This window comes from Mustela nigripes, chromosome 10 (assembly GCF_022355385.1).
Source record: "Mustela nigripes isolate SB6536 chromosome 10, MUSNIG.SB6536, whole genome shotgun sequence".
Classification (NCBI taxonomy): domain Eukaryota; kingdom Metazoa; phylum Chordata; class Mammalia; order Carnivora; family Mustelidae; genus Mustela; species Mustela nigripes.
In genome coordinates this window covers 8,749,681-8,774,021 of record NC_081566.1, presented here as the reverse complement: position 1 = coordinate 8,774,021, position 24,341 = coordinate 8,749,681, and the positions used below count along the sequence as shown (strand labels likewise).

Genomic DNA, 24,341 nt, shown 5'->3' with positions numbered 1-24,341 from the left:
GAATGGCTTCCGGGGCTTAGCATCTTTGATCAGTCTATTTTTCATTTATCTTCGAGGTCTGACTGAGGTCAGATGATAAATATAATGCAGTGACCCAGTGTTCTGCTCTCCACATCTTACTTACAATCTAATTGTGATTTGCTGACAGTGAGGAGACATTAATCCAGCAAGAGCTTCGTTTCGAATCTTGCTAGAGGCAAACACCAGAGATGCCGTGTTAGTTTCAGTGGTGTCTTCCTTTCCTTTCTTCTTGAAGATGGTATTATTTTTGAAATACGAAACATTTTTCCCGTTCTCCATATGTTGAAGAAAATATCTCCTAGTTCATTTTTGATGTCAAGATGGGATTTATGTACAAGATTGGGGAAATACACTTATTTTTGGTTTGAGATACACCCAGATTTTTAAAAATTTCACCTAAAGTAGGTTGTGACTTTTCTTTTTCTTTTTTTTTTTAAAGAGGCACGTTAAAAAGCCACAAGCAAAAAGATACAATTTTTATATTCTGTTTCTATTTCTAAAATGTACAGTTGACAATTAAATCTTATCTATATATTCTGTGTTCCTATTTTCAGGAACTGATTTTTCTCTTAAGTAGGAGACTTACAAATTCTATGGTCTTTACTGAAATACATCCTTTATATCCTCCTGAATAAGATATATTACAAACATGGAAATATTAACTATTCCATGCCTAAATATTAGCCACTAAGTCATTGCCTTCAAGGGGGGAGGTTAACTATTGAATCATCTGTGTCCCTGGTAACTTTTTGGTGATTTTTGTATCATTAGCAATATAATCTGATTAAGTAAGACTGAATGTGTACAAGTTTATTATATCTTACAACCATCTGATTTAAATGATTAATTTGATCTTTTTTTGAAGGAGTTTAGGAGGAATAGCATAGCAATAAAGGAAACACGTCATCGTCTCGTCACATCTTTTTCTGTCTCTGGGTTTAAACTCTTCTGGTCTTAGAGAAATAGTGAAAATTGGATATTACTAGTGCTTAGTACATATATTAAAGGTTTGCCTTTTTCTTTTGTAGGACGAAGTGGCACATACTCTAACTGAAAGCAGAGTATTAAAGAACACTAGACATCCCTTTTTAACAGTAAGTGACTAAAGGGCAGATATGATTATCATAACGTTTTAAACTTAAAGGGTGTTTTACTGCAACAACTAAGCCATGAAAAATAGCATTTATTTAGGCATACCATTTTCTTTGTTGAATGACTGTAAGTCTGATTTCTTTGACATTATTGCAGTGTATGGTCTAAGTTTACAATATGTATGCCTTTGTCTTCCCTGCTCTTAAACATCCACCCTTTTTTTGAGACTTATTTTTTCCCTCATGAATTTGACTGCCTTCAAAAACAAAAACAAAAAACCGTAGAGCAAATATGTGGAGACCACTGAGAAAAATGGTAGACTTACAAGAAATTCTTAGTATTAAATGTGAGGGTTTTGTGTTTCCTTTGTTTATTGGCTTCTGATAAATATTTAAATGATCAGGCAGCTTTGCTTGTCTCCAGATATGAAAGGCAGAAAATCCTGACTGAAAATTTTTTATAGAAATTGAGACTTCCCTTAAGTATAGAGTACTTTAAGAGACCCAGGAATACTGAATACATTAAATTAAAGGTAGGTAGTCATGATATGTTTTCTTGATTTACATGTATATTACTTGTTTAGAAAGAAACTGATTTTTGTAGTCTTATACTTAGGTCACTTGTAGTAGAGACAAAATTTCTTCCTGGTTCTATTGAAGTGTATTAAGATTAAAAATAACAAGATGGAATTGGGAGGGAGACAAACCATAAGTGACTCTTAATCTCACAAAACAAACTGAGGGTTGCTGGGGGGAGGGGGGCTGGGAGAAGGGGGTGGGATTATGGACATTGGGGAGGGTATGTGTTTTGGTGAGTGCTGTGAAGTGTGTAAACCTGGTGATTCACAGACCTGTACCCCTGGGGATAAAAATATATGTTTATAAAAAATTAAAAATTAAAAAAAAATATAACAGGTAGAACAGAAAGAGAAAAAAAGTAGTAACAGGTAGACTTTCCAAAAGGGGAACCTTTTAAAGATTTAGGATTATGTAAAATAGGAATGTTTCCAGAGGCATGATCCGACCCCTAGACTGACTTTGTTACGCTGCTGTGTTTATATTGTCCAGTATAGAAAGTTAACCCCAAAGTTCTGATATCGTTAACTTATACAATTATATGAGCCAACTCTGTTGAATTCAGGCATGTTATGCACTTACCGGGAATGTAAAACACAGTGTTGAAGTGAGAAGCCTGAGCATAACTGCTCGAGCTGTGTTCCTAAGACTTCCCCACGTGAAGGCCATGCAGCTGGGGATTTCAGGGACTAATACCCTTTCAGAGAGACAGCACAATAGACCGAGAGGTGCTCATCATAATTACTAAGTGCATTTTTACTTAAAATTTTAATTTTAACCTTTCCCCTAACAGTAGCCAATGCTGATCTAAACAAAATTTGTTTTATGTCCTTCAAAACTCTTCAGCTCTCTTAAGGAGTGAGTAGACTCTTCAGGACAAGAACAATTCGTTCCATCCCTCAAGCTTACTGTTTCTAAGTATTCTATTTTGGTATTGTTATAAGAGTACTGGATTATAATGTAACATTTTTTCTTTTTCATTTCAAGTCCTTGAAATATTCCTTCCAGACAAAAGACCGTTTGTGTTTTGTGATGGAATATGTAAATGGTGGAGAGGTGAGTCAAGAAGTAAACCCAGCACTTGAGCGCGCGTGGTAGTATTGTCATCAGTTTTCTTAATTACTGAAAGTATAAGTTATAATGTAACAGGTTTCTACTTCCTGGCAAGGATTTGTGTAGCTCCTGGGGAGATGGGAGCTGAATCATTTCTAATGGTCGCTTATATTTTTCATGACTGCCTTTACGTATTGGAAAGTGTAATCCTATTCTTTTTCTCTCTGTATTTCTTTAATGTAAAATGTTTTAGCACAAATATGCTTAATGGAAATCATATGATTTAATTTGGAAAGCTGGAAATATAGGATTTATGATGCTTTGCTTTGCAAAGTTCTTTCCAAGTATTTGTGAAACTGGTAAAAAGATTATTTAGCCGATCTTCAACTCACTTGAGCCATAGTCTATAGGAACATCGTGGCAGAGTTCCCTCTTCTTTTACCTAGTAGTTAGATAACTTTGACTACATTGGAGAGACTTGAAAGGATCTTGTAGTTTTGAAGAGAAACGCAGTTAACGTCCTATTCCTTTGTTCCCTGTCCATTGTCCTCCGTGTTTTGTATCGTGTGAGGGAAATTTTTATTTACTGGAATAGTTGTTTGGAAATATTTTACACTGTGGGTTTTCTGAAATTAATTTAATTATTAAATAGGGGATTTTATTTCACAGACCTGAAAATATTTTCCAAAGTAAATGGATTAAATATCCTCTACAGAATATGTTCTTGTATAGAAGTATCTGACTTGTAGGAATTACTTCATTTGCAAGCATTCATCCACTCATTAGGTAATCACATTTGAAATGCCAAGGCAGTGTGGGCTTGCCAGAAGGTGCTAAGACGTCATCCTTTCTATGAAGACGTTTGTAATTTACCTTATAAATAGGAACACACAGTGAAAGACCTAAGTGCTTATCCGTTCATATTATCATCTGGGTGATCCAGCATCAAGGGCGGATGTTCCGGGCTTCCTGGGATTTCAGCTGGAGACTCTTTAGGCAGAGGGAATCGCGTGAACAGAAGCACCAGGTGAGCACAAGGCAAGGAGAACCCGAGTGGCTGGATGAGAATAGCCCCGAGGTGGTCTGAAAAAGTACAAAGACAATGAACTTTGCGGAATTGCGCAGGACCGGTCCGCCCTAACAGCCAGGGAATATGGTGTGGGTGAAGGGTCGAAGGTGGCTTTGAGTTGGAATCAAGGAGAACTAACGGAGTAAACGTACAGAGAATGCGTTGAGGGTAAGGCTGTAAATGTGGTTTCTAAAAGGGTTTTCCTAAGGATCCAAGGAAATGTGTATGTCGAAAGATCATGGAAATATCACAGAGATACCACAGAAAATAAGTAAGGGGTCAGAACTCTGGGTACAGATTTGTGAGCCATTTCTATAAAGGTTAATAATTTATGTTATGAAAGTGGGTATTTCCTGTTTTGTGGGAAATTAAACCAGTGAATCCTCTAAGTTAGCACCAATCAAAGCAAAAAGTGCTCGTATTCTCGAGCCCAGTTTCACTTCCAGGAATACATCCTACAGACATATTCAAAGATACACCACGGGGTGATACACGGATAAACACGTTCACGGCAGCATTTGCAGAGCCTCACATGGGCATTTGTTTAGGAGATGCTTAGATAAACTGTGTGGGATCCATGCCGCAGAATACTTGATATCCATTAAAAAGAATGAAGGCGGCCCACGTGGGCTGATGGAGAACGATTTCTGTGAAGTGAAAGAAACAAGGTGGAGAGGCGGAAGCTGCCCTTGTCATGGGTAACAGAGAGCACGACCACGTGCCCAGGATCCGCGTCTCTGCGCGTGCGCTGACCACCTCGGTGGTTGTGCACTGGGCTGGGAAGATAAACGAGTGACTAGGGACAAGGTGGGAGGAAGGCTTCTTTCTCGCTGATGCATTCTGGAGCAGTTTTTGTATTTTGTACTACAGGTATATATTATGTCTTTAAGAAGGAAGGATTAGGCTGAGGGACAGATGGTCGGATAGATAGATGACCAAGGAAGATCCTAAGATCAGGAAAATGAGAAACTACAAAGAGAAACTGGAAGCACTCTTAAATTGGAGAACTACTCTTACCGAGTATCATGTCTTTACATTTGTTATAACAATTATCACCTCGTTTTATAATTACTTATTGACCTGTATGTCTTTCCTACTAGACTCTGAGCTCCCTAAGGCTTTTTTGCCGATGTAACCCCAGCACCTTTCACACTACCTAGCAAAGTAGGAGCTCGACAAGTATTTGTTGGGTAGTTTGAATGAATAGGTTAAATGAATTAGACGAATAAATTCTCTCTGGGAGCATGGATTAAGAGAGTTTTAAACTGGAAACTGCTGAGAAATAGGGGGAAAAAAAAAAACAAAGTAATGTACTACATAGTTTATTTTGGGGGAAAAGACTTGAATTTTTTTTTTCAGGAGGGAGTGTCTGTGAGTGTATTTATAAGCTATGTATTTTTTGAGGCTTTGTGCAAGGCACCCGGGTAGGTATGGTGAGGCGTAAACTCTGAATCAACATAGATCTTACCCTCAAAGAGTTTACAGTCAAGTGGGGAAGGCAAGGTACAGTACGCACACTGGGTGTGAGGTGGTAATTACTGCTTTATCAGAACTACAGACGAAGAACCACGGGACTTCACAGGAGGGAGAGGGCTCTTGTGGTGCGAGGGAAGCTTTGGAGCCTCCTGGGGGCCGCTGCACCCACACTCTCATTCTAAACCTGGCATACTTCTGGGATTAATTAACTGATGATTGTTGAAACAATTTTACACACAAAAGCAGATTTTCAGACTAGCCAGATGGTTTTCTTTAGCACTGAAACTCCTACATTATTTCTCTCTTTTTTCGGACTTTCTGTTTCGAGAACGTGTTATAGATAAAGACCAAATTATTTCACGGATTGCGGCAGGTGAACCGATTCTGTATGTGGTGTGTAATTTTCAAGTGCATGGATGGTAATTACAGCATTGCTGTGTATATATATATTAAAGGAAATTTTGATTATATTTAGAAGATTTTAGGGAAAATGAAAGTTCTGTGTGTATATATAATTTCCCAATTTTTCTCTCTTTAAAGTTATTAGGCATTTCTAAATACAATTTAGATGTACTTTTGAATTACTTTATAAATGCGAATAGTTATTTAGTTCTTGGAACGTGATGTAATTATTTCTGTTCTTAAATTTATCACTTCTGCAAAGGAAATCTATGTTCAGTGTATCTTTAGGGTGACTTACTTAATTTTGGTTTTGCTTTAGGTTCACTGTGACATTTATTTTGCCCAAGGATGCTTCCTAGAAATGTAGAAAATTCCATTGCTGTAGAAAAAATACTAAACATGATACTTATGTTTGGAAATAAGGTTGAAGTAGAGGTAAAGTAAGGGAAGCTATAAACTCACCCAGGCAGTCCACACCAGCATTCACCGAGGCGCGGGGCGGGGGTGGGGGGCCGGTTACCCCGTGGGGAACCTCTGGGTGGCATCTAAGAGACGGGTCTGTTGGATAGGAAGCTCTGTGGGCACCTGGGTGGCTCAGTAAGTTAAGCCTCCCACTCTTGGTTTTGGCTCAGGTGACGAGCGCAGGGGTGTGGGATCGAGCCCCGTGACAGGCTCAGCATTCCGTGCGGCTCTCCTTATCCTCCTCCCTCTGCTCCTCTCTCTCGCTCTCAAATAAATAAGTAAAATATTTTTAAAAGAAAGAAAGGAAGGGAGCTCTGGTAAACAGAGCTCACCCAAAGGGCAGCATCTTCAAGTGTCTTTATACCCAACCTGTGCCCTGAGCTAGGCTTCTTTCATGGACCTCTTGAAGTAATTATATCTAGCCCAGTTTCTCCTTAAATCATACTTGTTGTCTTGATTTCTAATTAGCAACAGCATCCTTTTCACCTGTGTTTTGGGATATTTTATCATGAAATAGAAATACAGCAGTTGAGACATTTTTTTTTTCTGACATTCACAATTTTTTGTGAATATATGGATTTCTTTCAGCCTGATTGCACGGGAATTTAGCATGCTCGCAGCCAGGCCTGTTACCGTCCCTGTGTTTGTTGGTATTGTTTAAAGCACTAAATACATCTTGATGGAAGTGGATTTGAGAGGCTATTGGTGTAGGAAATCAACAGTGCCTGCTTATAGGCATGTCGGTACAGTGGGGATCCCATCATAATTGCTGTTAGCTTACTTGAATTCAAGAAGTGGGGTCAGCAAGAGGCCCCTGGGGGGCTCAGTCGTTAAGCGTCTGCCTTCATCTCGGGTCATGATCCCAGGGTCCTGGGATCAAGTCCCTTGTCAGGCTCCCCGCTCAGAGGGAGGCCTGTTCCTCCCTCTCCCACTCCTCCTCCTTGTGCTCCCTCTCTTGCTGTCTCCCTCTGTGTCAAATAAATATATTAAATCTTTTAAAAAAACAAAAGGGGTCAGCAAGAGACCACATAGAGGTAGAGAGATAGGAAGGATATGGTGACTCTGCCATTTTTCTTGATAAGTGTATTCACAGAGTCATCGTAAGATAAGAAATCAATTTGCTCTTCTTTTACGCCATGTCAGTTTCTACTTGGCATCCAGAGTTTCATGAGATATAAGCTCTGATGCTTAAAAATGCATAGTTTTCCTAAATCGGTGTCAGTAAGTGCATTGCAACCACAGGCGTTCGTCTGAAGAAACCGCAGGGTTTCAGTGCTGGAGGCAGAACTGCTGGGCTTGACCATATTGAGACAGTGTGTTAGGTCTGCAGTGTAGTACCTTCCTCGGGAGTTCTCAGCAACGATTTTGATTATACCTGAGAACTTAAGTATGCACTTTAGAACCTATTCCATTATAGTCCATTTGCCTATGAAATATTGAGTGAGCCGCTGCTGGGGAGTGGACCTCAGCAGATAGAGAAATAAGGAAAACATGGTGCTTTCTTTTAAAAGATGACTATGTGGTTGGGTTCTAGACAAGAGAATATGCATCTACTTTCTAGTGTCATTATCGCTCTGATAACGCTGGTTGCCGTGGGATACAGAGAATGGGCCCTTGAATCAGTCCAGAAGGAGGAGAGGAGAGAAGGGGGCAGAAGGCCAGGGTAGGAAATGAGACTCTTCCTCACTTAGTTTCTAAGCTAGGACCTTCACTGTACCTTCGATCACTAAGAACGAGAGGGAGAACAGTCATACGGAGGAAATCTAACCTGTCGAGCGTACAGGAATATGTCCTTTCCCCCCACCTGCCCAGATGTGAGACGGTGTGTGGGGTGTCTGAACAAGTAGCATCATATTAGGACAGATCTTCTCTCCCAACCAGTTTAGATTTTATCCTGAAGATAGTGGAGCATCATGGAAAACTTTCTGTAAGAAAATGTTTCAGAAGGAACACTTTGTAGCAGTATGAAGCTTGGATTGAAGAACACAGAACTGGAAACGGGAACTATTTGAGAGGATACTGCATTTAGGTTTTTACTAATTTAGTCATAAATTGATAGGGTCATTAATTGAGGCAGTATTAGAAGGAATAAAATTCTAATCATGTTTAGGTACCAGGATTGATTGATTGATTGATTGGTTTTTAAAGATTTATGTATTTATTTTCATGAGAAAAGACAGCAGGTGCAGGGGGAGGGTCACAGGAAGGGGGAAAGCAGACTCCATGCTGAGTGCAGAGCCTGTCATGGGGCTTGATTTCATAGCCCGTGAGGTCATGACGAGCTAAAACCAAGAGTCAGATGCTTAAATCAACTCAGCCATCCAGGTGCCCCTAGTATTTCCAGGATTTAGTGACTAATGGAAAGAGAAAAATATCACACGGTTTCCTGTTTGCTGCTTGAGGGGGAATTGCATGGACACCGGGCTGTTCAAAAGATCAGGAAACAGGATGAGGAATGAGTTGTGGCGTGATCATCTTACATTTGAGGTACCTAGTGGGACTTACAGGGAGGGAGAGTTAGGTCAGAGACACAAACAGGCCTCATCAGCAGTGCTAAAACCAAAGAAGGGAAGAAATGTCCACGGTGAGAAAAATATGTAGAGTTGGAACATTAGTGGCCAAGAATGGTGCCTGGAGAGACCAACATTTGGTGATGAGAGAAGCCTCAGGAGCATCCTGGGCAGGAGAGGCAGGCAGGAGAAGCCTGTGAAGCCAAGCACAGTGTATTAAGTGGAACAGAGTGTAGTGAATCCTGCAAGATAACAACTGGAAAATGTGCACTGGATTTGACAAAGACTAGTTCCCAAGCAGATGCATGAGTTCTTCCTTTTTCTTGGGTTGATGCAAGGAATGAACGTTGGTGACAGATTGGAATTTACAGGAGTGCGTTTGGAGCTCAAGGCTGTGAAAGTGAATTCAGGGCAACCTTGGGTAAATAGTCTTTAGGCATCTGGAGAACAAATTATGAAAGCACTTTAGCAATGTGCTCAGGGACACTGCAGCTAACATATCCAAATCAAGTCTCTTTTTGTGGCTTCGGTATTACCAAGTTTTCATAAGAAGGAGAAAAATATTCTGAGGAAAATAGAAGAAAAGTAAAGTGAAAACTAAGATGGTGACTGTTGGTTTAGAATGCCTCTACTTGGGGGATGCCCGGCTGGCGCAGGTGGGGGAGCATGCAACTCTTATCTTGTGGTTGTGAGTTCAAGCCCCACATTGGAGGTAGAAATTACTTAAAAATAAAATTCTTAAAATATAATAAAAAAAAAAAAAACTAGAATGTCTCTACTTAGGATTCTTCCCCCAAATCTTACTCAGCCATATTTCTTTCTGGAACTCTCAAAACCTGTCTTCAGGCTGAAATTGAAAGTTAAGGTGTCCATCAGGGGATAAAGGAAAATCGCTGGGTAGAAATGTTTATCATCTGATAAATTCACATTCTTCTCTTTGTGTGGATATAGGTGAAACCAACACTTTCATTTATTCACTATTCTTGTCCATACTTCGTTCATTGTATACTATATTAATTACTTTGATAAAATTCACTCTATTTTTTGGATATGACTTTCAGTTGCATGCCAGTCTTAAGATCCTCTCATACTTATTTCAGATTTTCATTATTTGGCTGGCATTTTTGTCTTCAGTGAACCAGAATCATCTCATTTTAAATTCACATGAGGCAGAAGTCCCAGCAGTCAGCACTCTACTTCTACTTACTAATTTATGGAGGTGTGATTTGGGTGATTTTTAAATTAAAAGTATCATTTTATATTCATAGTGATAATTTTGAGAATTTTACTAAATTTATATGCCTATAAATATCTTTATTGTCAGGAGTCTGACAAGTTAATTTCTTTGCTAACTATTTTAGTTATTAATATACTATGTAGGTTAGATCAGAATTCTATTGCTTTCATCCAAAGCTTTTTCAAAAATTCCCAAGCCAAGAAAGATGCATTATAATATTCACTTAAGCACATAAAGTTGAAGGCAAAATACGTTTGGGAATATTTTTAGTATATACTTTAATATATACTGCATTTTAGTGTACTTTCATAATAATTCAAGGCTAGTTTTTGAGATAAATTATTAAGCCAGTATATCATGCATCTAAGGTAATAATTCAAAGCCTTGACTAGCTTTAATATCTAAGAGGCTTATTTTCATATCTAGACTCTCAGATGAGGAAATGTAGGAGCTGGCCAGGCTTTGCCTCTTTCCATGATTCTTATTCTCTGTGTGGTTATGGCACAGCACCACATTTTTTGGGTTATTTAACTTCTCAGACAAAGGTTGCATTACTCAGAGTGAGCATATCAAAAGAGTGAAAACCAAAGACACAATATATGTGCAGTTGGAGACCTTGAAAAAGCACAAGGCATTGCAACACGATACCTAAATATTAAAAAGTATAATCCCCCAAGTATAATCTCCAAACACAGTATCTAGCCATTTGTGTCCTGCATCTTTTACTTAACATATTACTTTAAAAACTCATCAAAATTCTTACATCTATCAGTAGCTTGTTTCTTTTTATGGATTTGCTCCATTACGTGGTGGTATAATAGGCTTATACAGTCACTAGGAGATAGGCATTTGGGTTCTTTGCAGTTTGGGCTATTATGAAAAGAACTTGTGAATATCCAGTACAAAACTTTGAATGGACATACGTTTTTAGTTATCTTGGGTAGATATCTAGGAATGTGATTTCTGGGTCATTTGGTATGTTCAGCTTCCTTAGAAACTGCTAAATTACATTTTGCATTTCTAGGATGTTATTTACCATCATCACCACGCTTGTCATGGTTAGTCTTTATGCTTTACCCATTTTGGTGGGCATGTAGTGTTATCTTGTAGTTTTAATTTGAACTTCCTGAACAACTAATGATATTAAGCATCTTTCTGTGTTGATTTGCTGTTTGGATATCTTCTTTTGTTAGGTTTTCTTAAAAGTGTCCTTTGAAGGACAACTCTTGTAAAGTAGATGAAATATTTCATCAAGTTGTGTGTGTGTGTGTGTGCATTTTCTGTTTAATTTAAAACCTCTTTTCCTCACCCAAGTTTCAGATTTTTCTCCCATGTTTTCTTCTAAAAGGGTGAATAGTTTCAGCACTTATATTTAGGTCTATGATCCATTTCAAGTTAATCTTTGTATATGGTGCTATATGAGTCAAAATTCTTCTTCTTCTTCTTCCTCTTTTTTTTTTTTTTTTTTTTGCTTTTGGATGTCTAGTTGTTCCAGCATATTTGTTGAAAATACAGTCTGTTTCCCACTAAATTACCCTGACACTTCCGTCAAAAATCAGTTGACCATATACATGTGGGTGGATATCTGAACCTTCTCTTTGGTTGCATTAATCTGCTTCTGTCCATTCTTATGCCTGCCACACTGTCTTCAACATTTACATTAGAGTAAGGCATTTGGGTCTTCCACTTTTGCTCTTCTTTTAAAAAAATTGTTTCCACAACCTTATTTCCTTAATATTTCCATATAAATTATAGAATAAGATTATTGATTTTTACATAAAGATCACCTTCATTTCAGCTGGGCTTGTCTTAAATCTGTTGATCAATTTAGAGAGAATTGACATATTAATAGTAATGTGTCTGATCCATGAGCATGGTATATCTTTCTGATTATTTAGATTTTCTTTAATTTTTTCAACAATATTATGTAGATTTTAGGGTACAGGTCTTGAGTTTTTTTTGCTAAATTTATCCTGAACTATTTTGTTATTGATGTTATTTTAAGTGATTGGTCTTTCCAATTTGAATTGTTGGTTGATAATATATAGAAATGCAATTAATACTTATTACCCTTGAATCTTACATTCTTGCTAAAAATTGTTTTTGTAAATGTGTTGAGATTCTCTGTATAGATGATCATATTGGTGAGGACAGACACAATTTTACTTCTTTCTAATCTCATGCATTTTTGTTTCTTCTTTATTCTGCTAATACCTTGAATTTTGTTGTTTGATTTTTTTTAATGTTAAACCAATTTTGCCTTTCTTAAATAAACCAACTTAGTTATGAGATATTACCCTCTCAATGTGTTCTTGAATCCAGTTTGCTAAAATTTTATTAAGAATTTTGAATATTTGTTTCTTTGTAATAGTCTTTAGGTCTCTCCTCTTCCCTACCCCAAGTAATGTCTCTGGGTTTGAACTCCGGGTAATGTTTGCCTCTTGAAATGAGTTGGGAAACACTGCGTCCTCTTCTGTTTTCTGGTAGATTTCACCAGTGAAATTTTTGGACCAAGAGTTTTCTTTGTAGGAAGGTTTTTACAATGAACTGGAAAAAATTAAATAATTAATTAATTAAAAAAAATATATATATATATATACATACATACACACACCCATGCCTTTTTTTTTTCCTTGAGTAAGCTTTGGTAGTTTATGTGTTTCCAAGAATTTGTTCATTTCATCTAAAATTTTAAGTGTATTTGCTTAATATTGTTAATAATCACTTGTTATTGCATTAGTGTCTGTAGGGAGCAGTGGTTAACATCTCTCTTTCACTATTGCAATTTGTGTATTCTCTTTATTTATGATCATTCTTCCTAAAGGTTAATTTTTATGGATATTCTCAGTGTTAGGTTCTATTGTTTTTCTTCTAGTATTTTGGAGTTGCGTATTTCATTGGTTTTTACTCTTACCTTTATTATTTCCTTTCTTTGGATTTAATTTGCTTTTCTTACCGTTGCTTCATAATCTGGAAACTTGAAGCATTTATTTAAACCTTTTTTTCTTTTCTAATACAATTATTTAATGTATAAACTTCCCTATAGGAACAAATTTTTTGTTGTATTTACATATGAATACAGCATATTTTAATGTTATGTATGTTTTTGCATTTTTTTATATCTGTTGTATCTATTCTTTTCCCAAATTTACTGATTTCTCATGTCCTGTTTTTTTGACCAATGGACTATTTAAAGATGTGTGTTTTCCAAATAAGGTTTGTTTATCATTCAGAAATGTCTACTCAGTGCTTATTGGGTTCTGGTCTTGGGGTGCACTGGGGTGAATAAACAGTCATATTAGAAAATAAACCCAATAAATATCATAATCGTGAACAGAATACTATAGTATGAGAGAGAAAAAAATGGAGAACCTACTTACGCTAAATTGAGTTACCCTGTTTGAGGACGTAGTGCTTAGTTTGAGACTTGGTAGCAAAAAGTATGGGGAAGCAGCTAGAGGCTCAGGGGCCCTGGAGAGAGACCATTTGTAGCTCCCAGCTCTCGGCACACTGATCCTTCTCCAGAGATGGGCTGCATTCCTATTTTCGTCTACGCTAGTAAGTTCTTTCTCTTACGCAGTTCATATTATGCTATTAAGGAGAATTAGAGCCATTTCTTCTATTTATTTATTTGTTTGTTTGTTTATTTTTATTATTTCTTATGTTCAGTTCTTCTTAATGGAATAATTTATACATTTATCATCTCAAATTAATAGAAATTGTAGTTTTAGTATGATAAATAGATGATATGCCTTAGAGACAGACAAACTCTGTTTGAGTCTCAGCTTTACCACTGAATAGCTATGTGATGGTGGGCAAATTTTATAACACCTCCAAGCCTTAGTTTTCTCGTTTCTGTGATGCAGATAGTAACTCTATTTTATAAGGATGTTTTGCAGGTTATGCCCGTAAGTCACTTGGTACAGTGCCCAGCAAGTAGCAGTACACAGAAATGGTGCCTGTTGTGGGGCGCCTGGGGGGCTCAGTCAGTTAAGCATTGACTTTTGGTTTCCACTGAGGTCATGATCTCAGGGTCCTGAGGGACTGTGCGCTCAGCAGGGCATCTGTTTAGGATTCTCTCCCTCTACCCATCCTCCCCCAGACTCACTCTCTCTCTCTTTCTTTCAAATAAATAAATAAGTAAATAAATCTAAAACAATAGTGCCTATTCTGATAGTAATGGGAATAATCACTTATGTTTAATCGCTTATTATATTTAGTCATCTGTAATATGGAGATAACATTATGTAGCTTTTATGATTGTTGTTAGAATGTACTGTTCTTAATGCTCCAGAATGATAGTGTGTATTATTTTTCTTGTATTCGTATTGAATATAGCCCAAATATATCACATATATCCTAATAAATATAAATATTTTAAAAGAATTACCTTGAGAAATTTTACCTTTTTAAAAGTATGTTTTATTTTCCAAATGAAGAATTATTTTAATTATAATAATGGATTGGAAATTTAAAATGATTAAAGGAAGGTATTTTTTGTCTTTTCACATCCTTAAGTGTTTCCAGACTTTTAATCCCAGAAAATTTTAACTTGCATTACTTTTTTTAAAAATTGCCTGTGTACAGGCTATGCTTTCACAGAAATACCGGTCACCTAGTTGGTGATCTAGAATTCTTTTTACATTTTCAGACTTGTAGGAAGGGGCCAAGAAGCAGATGAATAGGGCTTGAGGCATTTAGCTGATAATTTATAGCTAACACAGTTTCAGCCTCCAGCAACTCTGACCTTATATCTCTGTCAGTTCTTCTGTGGTATTCTAAAGGATTAATTTGTAGTTCAAGAAATATATATTGAACTATACTATTAAATAAGGCATTTTTGTACTTAAATCTGTATCATAATCATTTTCGAAAGAACCTTACTTAAAAATTAAGTGCAAACATTGATTACTTTGCATTAATTTTCTGGTGTGAAATAAATGCAAACTGTGAGCTTAGCTTGTAAAAAGGATAAACATTATCTGGGAGATAATTCAGTGAAGACTTGCCTGTTAAATGTAAGAATACTTTCATTCAAGCCTATAAAATTAAGTATTCAAGTGTTTATTTCATGATGTATTTAATACTGTTCCAGTTGTGTAGTATTTGCTATGGACTGAGTATTTGTGCTCCCCTCACAAGACTCCAGTGTTGAAGCCTGACCCCCAGTGTGATGGTACCAGGAGGGCAGGGTCTTTGGGAGGTGATGAGTCATGAGGATTGAGCCCTTGTGGGAGGAATCAGTCCCCTTAAAAGAGTGACCCCAAAGAGTTTACTTGCCCTTCCACCACATGGAGATACAGCAAAAAGACAGCCATTGGTGAACTAGGAGGGAAGCTCTCACCCGACACCCAGTCTGCCAGTGCCTTGATCTTGGACTTCCCAGAACTATGAGGAGTAAAGTTCTATTGTGTAAAAGCCGCCCCCAATCTTGGGTGTTTGTTATAGAGCAGCCTGAACAGACTAAGACACTATCATTGATTTGTTTCTCTGTGGATGAGCCAGAGCCATTCTTTTAATCTTAAGTCTTTTTACAAACCCAGGGGATGTCTTGATCCACCCATGGTGCAGACATGTCTTGCTTTAACTAGTTAGCTGTCTTCAGAATATTCAGGTTTTAAGCTCAGTGGATGTTGTGATAATTGTCATCATTGAGTATATTTTGTTACTCTCTAGTTAACCCTTTTTGTTTTCTACCATTACCAAGGAATGACCGAAAGTTGTACAAGTGGTATATACAAGAAGAAAAATGAGTTTAAAATCTTAGATTGCAGTAAAATTCTTAGGAAATTTTTTATTTCCAGATTTTTTTGTTTTTTGAAAAGTTACTTGCATTAAATACTAAACTTTTGCACAGTGAAGAAAACCATCAATTAAATGAAAAGGCATCTTACTGAATGGAAGAAGATATTTGTAAATAATACATACGATCAGGCATTAATATCCAAAATATATTAAAAACTTATACAATTTAATATAAAAATACCCAACTCCATTAAAAAATGGGCAGAGGACTTGAATAGATGTTTTTCCAAAGAAGACATGCAAGTGGCCATCAGACACATGAAAAAATGCTCAACATGACTCATCATCAGAAAATGCAACTCACAGTGACGATGGGATATCACTTCACACCCATTGGATTGGCTGTTAACAAAAACACAAAAAAATCATAAGTGTTGGCGACAATGTAGAGAGAAGGGAACCCTTGTACAGTATTGTTGGGAATTCAAACTAGTGCAGCCACCATGGGGAACAGTATGGAAGTTTCTCAAAAAATAAAAATAGAACTATCATATGATCTAGCAAATTCCACTTCTGGATATTTACTCAGAGAAAATGAAAACACTAATTTGAAAAGAGAAACACATCTCTCCTTTCATTGTAGCATTGTTTATAATAACCAGGATATTTAAGTGTCTACTGATAGATGAATGGGTAAAGAAGATGTGATATATATTATATATTATATATATAATGTTTAATATTATATATTATATTACATTTATATCATTTAGGATATATGTTACTTTTTTATAACTTTGTATATATATGCATATCTACACAAACACTTGCATATACAATGGAATAGTACTCAGCCATAAAAAAGAACAAACTCTTGCCATTCACAACAACATGGTTGGACCAGGAGGGCACTGTGCTAAATGAAATGATTCAGGCAGAGAAAGATAGATAAGCTATAGATTCTACTTCGATGTGGAATCTAAAAAACAAAGCAAGTGAACAAACAGAACAGAAACAGATTTATAAATACAGGAAATAAACTGTTGGTTACCAGAGGGAGGAGGGCGGAAAAATAGATGAAGAGGACTAAGATACAAACTTTGTTATAAAACAGATAAATCATGGGGATGTGATGTACAACAAAGGCATATATGGCATGTGGTGACCAGATCATAGCTAGAATTATTGTGAGGATCATTTTACTATATATAAAAATATCGAGTCACTATCACTATGACGTACTCCTGAAACTAGTAGGACTTTGTATATCAATTACTCTTCGGTTAAAATAAAGAATATAACTTTTTCAAAATAGATCAGTCTGTATGCAAAATAAACATGAGTTTCGTGATGAAATACAGACTTGTTTATTTAGTAGGTTAAGATAATCTATTCACATTAGTGTCTTCCTACAGTAGGACTAAGTACAACCAACCAAAAAACATGGAGTCTTTCCCTTAAAGGAACTTAAATTTCTAAACATGCTTTTTACTTGAGTAGCAAATAACTCGTTACTGTTTTTGAACAAAATAATATTCAGGTATTTTATATGATTTTATTTTGCTTCTAATGAAAATACTTTATCTTCAAAATTGTAAGCCTTATTTTCCCTATAAATAATTACTTGAAAAATATTTTTGAATTTCCCTTCATTCTTGACATACTTAGAAAGCACATAACACGGGATACGAGGTCTGGTGGTGAGGATGCCAAGCTCTAGGTACTTGTGTAGTCTTTCTCTTTTCCTTGTGCCTCTGCCAAGAAAACCAAATTAATAGAGCATTAAATTTGTCACAAGGGTTAACAGTACACGTATGTGACAGCTTTGTAAGGTTTTCTCCTATTATAAATGTAAGAACTGCACATTCATTGCAGAACATCAAAAAGCCAAAAAGTTATTTCAATTCAGTTGAAAAATTTATTGACTGCTTGTTGCTACAGGCTTGTTACTGTGCTGCGTACTTGGTCTAAATGTGAATAAGACAGATGGTCTCTGTATTTAAGGAAATCTTAGTGTTTTGGGGAATTAATATTAAACAAATAATTACAAGTGATTTTCAAGGTATAAAACAGAAGATGAAAACCACTCTAAATCTCACCACCTAGCAATAATTGCTATTACCACATTAATATATTTTCCTGTTTGTATACTGTACACAGTTTCCATTTTATTCAGTGTTATAAAATACTCATTGTCTGGTAATTAATTATGTAGATATATGCTAATTTATTAAATCCTGACCAAATTTTTGAACATTTAGATTGTTTCCATTACTTAGTCAACTTTGCTTAGGTATAATCTACATACAATAAAATGTGTCCACTTTAAATAGAAGTGAATTTTTAAAAATTTAAAAATTCGTAATTTAAAAAAATTATGAAATATATGTGAATTTTGACAAACGTATATGTGCATGGAGTTCCCATTATAATAAAGATGTGGACCATTTCCATGGCCGCAAAAAGTTCTGCCATGTCATCTGTCACCCAGTCCCCCAACCCACATCTGGCCCAAGGCAACCACTGACCTGCCTTCTGACTTAAAGATTTGATTTACCAGTTCTGAAATTTCTTTGAAATGGAATCATACAATATATGTTGTTCTGTGTGTCTTTTTCTCAGCCCAGTATTTTTGTTGCATTTCTCCCAAGCTTGTTCCATTTCTGGCTGAGTAGGTGAGGCACGTATAGCCGTAGGAAGGCCTGTTAATCTACCCTGCTCTTCATGTACATTTGGATTAATTCCAGTTACTGCCTAATAATGAAGGGGATATGCACATTCATGAGCCAGTTTTCTTTTCTCTTGGTTATATACTGGGCAGTATCATTGCTGAGTTTCTAATAAGCATGTGTTTATGTTTTAAAAAAATTCCAACACTGTTTTCTAAAGTAGTGGTGTCATTTGACTTGTTGTTGTCGTAGGAATTCTGTTGGTTCCACATTCTCACCAACACTTGATGGAGTCAGTCTTTTTAATTTAGTTATTCTAGTTCGTATACAGAAATGTAGTAGTATAGCTTTAAGTTCCATTTCTGATGATTAATGATACTAAATATCTTTTCACACACTTCTTGGCTGTTCAAATACAGTTTTTGTGACCTGTCCCAATATTTTGCCTATTTATTAATTGGTTTTTTTTCTTATTGTATTCTAAGAGTTATAAGTAGTTTGCCAAATATATCACAAATAATTTCTCCTGTACTGTACCCTGTCTGTTTTCTTGATATTTTTTGACAACAGTAGTTTTTAATTTTAAAGCCCTAGTTTATCAGTTCTTCTGTTTTCTGGCTTTTATATTTTTGGTCTACTACCTAAGAAGTCTTTGTCTACCCTAAGTTACAAATATTTTCTTTTAGAAACTTCTATAGTTGTACAACATTTAGGTCTATGACCCATTTTAATTTGATTTTTATGTATACAGTAAGATAAGGATTGAGGTTCATTTTTTCCCCTTATGAATGTCCTGTTTCTCCGGCATCTTTTGTTGGAGAGGCTGTACTCTGACTTTGATACCTTTGTCAAAAATCAATGCCATATATTTGTTTCTGGACTCCCTGTTACATTCCATCAATTGATGTGTCTTTCCTTACACCAGTACCATACTGACTTGATTATTACAGCTTTAAAGTATATCTTATCATCAGGAAGTGCACTATTGTCTCTCAGAATTGTTGTGGCCCTCCAAGATCCTATGCATTTCCATATCAGTTTAGTATCAGCTTCTTAATCTCTTCTTAATCTTTTCTGAAAAGTCTGCTGGGACTGTGATGGGATTGTTTTGAGCTTATAGATTAGTTTGAGGAGAACGGACCTGTCAGTAATATTAGTGTTCTGATCCCTGCACTCAGTGTATCTGTTTACTTATGTCTTCTCTAAGTTCTAGTAAAACGTTTTGTGAGGGGCACCTGGGTGGCTCAGTGGGTTAAGCCTCTGCCTTCCGCTCAGGTCATGATCTCAGGATCCTGGGATCGAGCCCCACTTTGGGCTCTCTGCTCAGCGGGGAGCCTGCTTCCCCATCTCTCTCTGCCTGCCTCTCTGCCTACTTGTGATCTCTGTCTGTCAAATAAATAAATAAGATCTTAAAAAAAAAAAGTTTTGTGATTTTTCATATATAGGTCTTACATAACTTTTTTCAGTTTCTCCTTACATGTTTCTATTGTGTTTTCATTGCCAGTTGTTTGTTGCTAGCATATAAAACTACTGATTTTTGTCTACTCCCGTTGTATCCAATGGCCTTTTGAATCTCATAAATTTTATCATTTCTTTTTGTAAATTTCTTTGGAATTTCTATGTAGACAGGCTTGCTGTCTGTGAATAAAGGCAGTTAACTTCTATTCCAGTCAGTATGGCATTTATGTATTTGTCTGTCTGTCTATGCCATAGTTCACTTGACTAGGAACCCCTGCACACACCAGATGAAAGAAGTGAGCATTCTTGTTCCCAGTCTCGGGGAAAAGATTCAGTTCATCATTCTTAAATGTGATGTTAGCAGTACATTTTTAGATGCCTTTTATCAGCTTGAGGAAGTTCTCTCTTGTTCCTGGTTGGTTAGAAGATTTTAGTATCAATGGCCACTGAGTTGTTTTAAAAGTTCCTTTTGCATCATTTGAGGTGATCATATGGTCTTCCCTTTATTAGTCTGTTAATATGGCAGATTACGTTGGTTTCAAATGTTAATCCGGTGTTTCATTCTTGGGAGTAACCATCACGAGTCATGATGTATTATCATCTTTTGTTGCATATGATTTGCTCAAGTTTTGTTAAGTCTTCTTACATCTATGATTATGAGGGAATATCAATACCATTTCATGTAATGCCCTTGTCTAGTTTTGTATTAAGGTAATACTAGCCTTATGTTTAAGAGGTATTTCCTCCTGTTTTCTGCAAGTATTTGCATGAAATTGTTATTCCCTCTCTTTTAAGAGTTTGGTAGAATTTACTATCAAACTAGGGGGAAGAATTTTTTGAGTTGGTTCTTTTATTTTTTTTTTACATTTTTTTAAAGATTTTATTTATTTATTTGACAGACAGAGATCAGAAGTAGGCTGAGAGGCAGGCAGAGAGAGAGAGAGGAGGAAGCAGGCTCCCCACTGAGAAGAGAGCCTGATGCGGGGCTCAATCCAGGACCCTGGGATCATGACCTGAGCCGAAGGCAGGGGCTTATCCCACCGAGCCACCAAGCGCCACGAATTGGTTTTTAAATACAAACTCATATTTAACTTACCACATTTTTGGAAGATTTTAAAGGTTTATTTATTTAGAGACAGGGAGATAGTGGCGTGAGTGTGGAAAGGGGAGGAGGGAGAGAGAGAATTTCAAGCAGACTCCCCGCTGAGTGTGGTGGTGGACACAGGGGTTCCATCTCATGGCCCTGAGATTGTGACCTGAGCCGACAACAGGAGTCAGACACTCACCCATCGGAGCCACCCCGGCACTCCTAACTGGTCTCATTTTATGTTCAGGGTAGGCTGTGCTGTCTTACATATCCTAGGACCCTTCCACCAGCACACCTTCATTTTCCCCCTTCATGGTTTTGTGCTGTTGTTAATACATTTTTACTTTTACCTGTACTATGAATGCCACAATGCGTTGTTTTTTTGGTTTTAGACCAGCACTGTCTTTTAAAGAGATTAAAAACATATGAAAAGTCAATATATATTAGCCCACAAAGTTATGATTTGCAGTCTCTTTTTTACCTTGTGTACACTCAGCTTTTCATCTGGTACCATTTTGCACCAGCCTGAAGCATTACCTTGAACATTTATAGTGCAGTATTTCTGATGATTTCCCTAACCTTTTGCATGTCCCCGAAAGGCTTTATTTTGCCGTCATTTTTGGAAAGTTATTTTAGCTGTGTATAAAATTGTAGTTTGCCAGTTCTATATTTAATTACTACAAAGATGCCTCTCCTCTTTCTCTGGTTTGCACAGTTTCTGACAAGTCGTCTGCTCCCATTCTTTGTTCCATGTGCTTACCGAGTTCCCCCGTCCTGTTACGCTTTCCTTTTAGCACTTGCTCTCAGCTCTTTAATTATGATGTGCCTTGTAGGATTTTCTTCACATTTCTTTCTGTTGGGTTTTTTTTAAGCCTTTGTGAATTTGTAGGCTTTTAGTTTTCATCAAATTTGAAAACTTTTTGGTTAAGTGTTTTTTTTTCTGTTCTTTCATTTCTCGTGTCCTATCCCAAGAGTGCACTTACGCATCTTTTAGCCTGCAGGATACTGTCCTACTGTTTATTAATGTTCTGTTCATCGTTTCCATTATTGTTTTCCTGTCTTTAATTTTAGATTTGTTTCCTGCGTCTTCAAGTCTGTTATCATCCACCCCCCCTCCAGGGTCTAGCAAGGTGATAATTCAATCCAGTTTTTCATTTTTCATCTAGGACATCTCAGACTTTATCTCTTAGGGTTTTATTTGGGACTTTGTTTTCCTTATACCTCTCATTTATTTCCCTGTTATGCTTCTCTCTCTACCTTTTGAACCTTGAAACTATATCTTAATAGCTGCTTTATCATGGTATTCTTCTATTCTGTTGTCTGTGTCACTTTCTGAGTCTGTTTCTATTCATTGATTTTTCTCCAGTAATGGGTTATAATTTCCTTGTTCTTCTCAGGTTGGTCTGACTCATAAGCAGTGATCTTTTCTAGGCTAGCTTTTAAGCCAAGCCTGGCCACCCTGGCCTTTGTGCTACAGAGGCAGTAACCTCCCAGACACTCCTGGCCACCACCACGTCTCTTGGGAAGCCTTTCTGTCCTGCCACCTGAGGAGGCAAAGTATTTTGAGCTCATGCGAGTCTGCGATCACTTCATCTGACCTCTTCCATTATCTCTTTCCTGGCCTCAGCATTTTCCTCACATACATGTGCTTCCTCTTTGATGGATTTTCCCACTGGATGCAGAATTTTAAGATACGTTTTTGTTTTTCATTTAGCCATTGGGATGTATAGTTCCATTGCCTTTTTGCCCCTGTAGTCTCTTAGAAGGCGAGGATTATTCTCCTGTTTGTTCCTCTGTATGTAATGTTTCTCCACCCTCGGTATTTTTAAAGGGTTTTCTGTCACTGGTTTTTCTGTGGTTTGAATGTGATCTGCCTTCTGTTACGATTATTCATGCATGTTTATGAGTTTTCATCATATCGGGATTTATAGAGACACACAGATTTACACATTTATTATTATTTTTTGTCTCTAGAAGTCCCATTCATTTCTACTTATATTTTCCTTTCTCTTTCTTTTCATGATCCGTTTTAAAGTCAGTCCTATTAATTCCATCATCTGTTGTTCTTAAGGTCTAAAGACTGATTTTTCTCTTGATTATGGGTCATATTTCCTACATTTCCTTGTGTCTAGTAATTGTTGATGGATACCAGATCACTAGAATTTTACACGAATGCCTGGATTTTGTGGTCTTCTCCGTATTTGCTAGCTTTTGTGGGTTTACCTTTGACTGTTTTTGAAATGTCTCCTGAATGCCTGCCTATTCCGTGATGACGTGGTTCTGACTGGTCAGAAATTGGATGTGTCTCAGCTCTGAGTGAGCTCCGGGAATCACGGAGCACGAAGACCTCCATTTGTTCTCTGCTTGTTCTCGCATACTTTAACCTTACCCTCGCATTGCTTGTACTCCGCAGCAGACTGGACTATGGATTTTGTGTAGCTTCCTTCTCACTGGGGCTCATCCGTCCTGCACATGCCACTTACCTCATCCTCCGCGAAGTCTGCTTTTCACTCTCCGACAGTGAGACCTGGGTTATGCTTGGGATCAGTCCTTTCCTGCCGGTATGTTCCATAAAGTGCCCTCGGACAGAAGGCAGCTGGTTTTAGGGCTCACTCATTAGTTTCTCTCTTCACAAAGATCTTGGTCCTGGACTGCCCATTGTCCAGTAGTTAAAGAGAATTCTGTTAGATACTTTTCCCAGTTGTCATTTTGTTGTTGTTTTACGTGTTTTTGCCCAGTTGTGTAGAGCAAGAGGGAAAGTCTGGTCCCATGAACTTTTTAAGCCTTGTTTTCTAGTTAAAATTTTAATTAGTTTAATATTTTATATTTAACTATGACTACATCAGGGATTTATTTTGATACAATATTAGATGAAAATCTAATTTTTCAATATAGTATAAAGACTGTTCTTGCATTTTTTTTCATATATACTGCTACAGAGGATATCCTTTTGTCAAAGACTTCTGCATTTCCCCTTTTAAAAGGAAATTTCTAAAGAAGGAACTATGGTACTTTAAAAATTATCTTAGTATCTATTGCCAGTTGCCCTGTGAAGAGTTGCTCTCTGCTTACACTCCAGCTACCAGTGTATGAAGATGCTCATCTCCGAACTCTTTCGGTGACAGTGCTCTTTCTGGATATGCTAAATTGTCTCTTTATGTTTTTTATCTTGCTCTCATTGATTATTGTAGGATGGCATGTTTTCATGAACTGTATTCATTTGTATTCCTCTCATTTTAATTCTCTGTGTCCTTTTCCCCTTTCCCCTTGTGTTTTAGTCTTTTTTTACTTTATTTGATTTCTCTACATCTGTATGCCATCTTTTTCTCTAACTAGTGCCCAACACAGTGACTTTAAAATAATTAATACTCACTAAATGGAAAGTTGATTCAAAGCCAACGTAGAAACTGAGACAGAATACCAGAGATTTAGGTAGAAAATCAGGAGAGAGATGTATCACCAAAGCCAAGGAACATGTTCAAGGA

At 36.9% G+C, this 24,341-nt stretch overlaps 1 protein-coding gene across 2 annotated transcripts in view; it reads left to right on the top strand.

Moving 5' to 3' along the window:
• The window catches only part of AKT3 (AKT serine/threonine kinase 3), a 304,808-nt gene that overhangs the window by 204,041 nt on the left and 76,426 nt on the right, over positions 1-24,341 (top strand). For both annotated transcript variants that reach the window (XM_059412531.1, XM_059412532.1), the window contains exons 7-8: positions 1,050-1,115; positions 2,676-2,744. In XM_059412531.1, the coding sequence (XP_059268514.1) occupies positions 1,050-1,115; positions 2,676-2,744 (135 nt within the window). The remainder of the gene's footprint in view (positions 1-1,049; positions 1,116-2,675; positions 2,745-24,341) is intronic.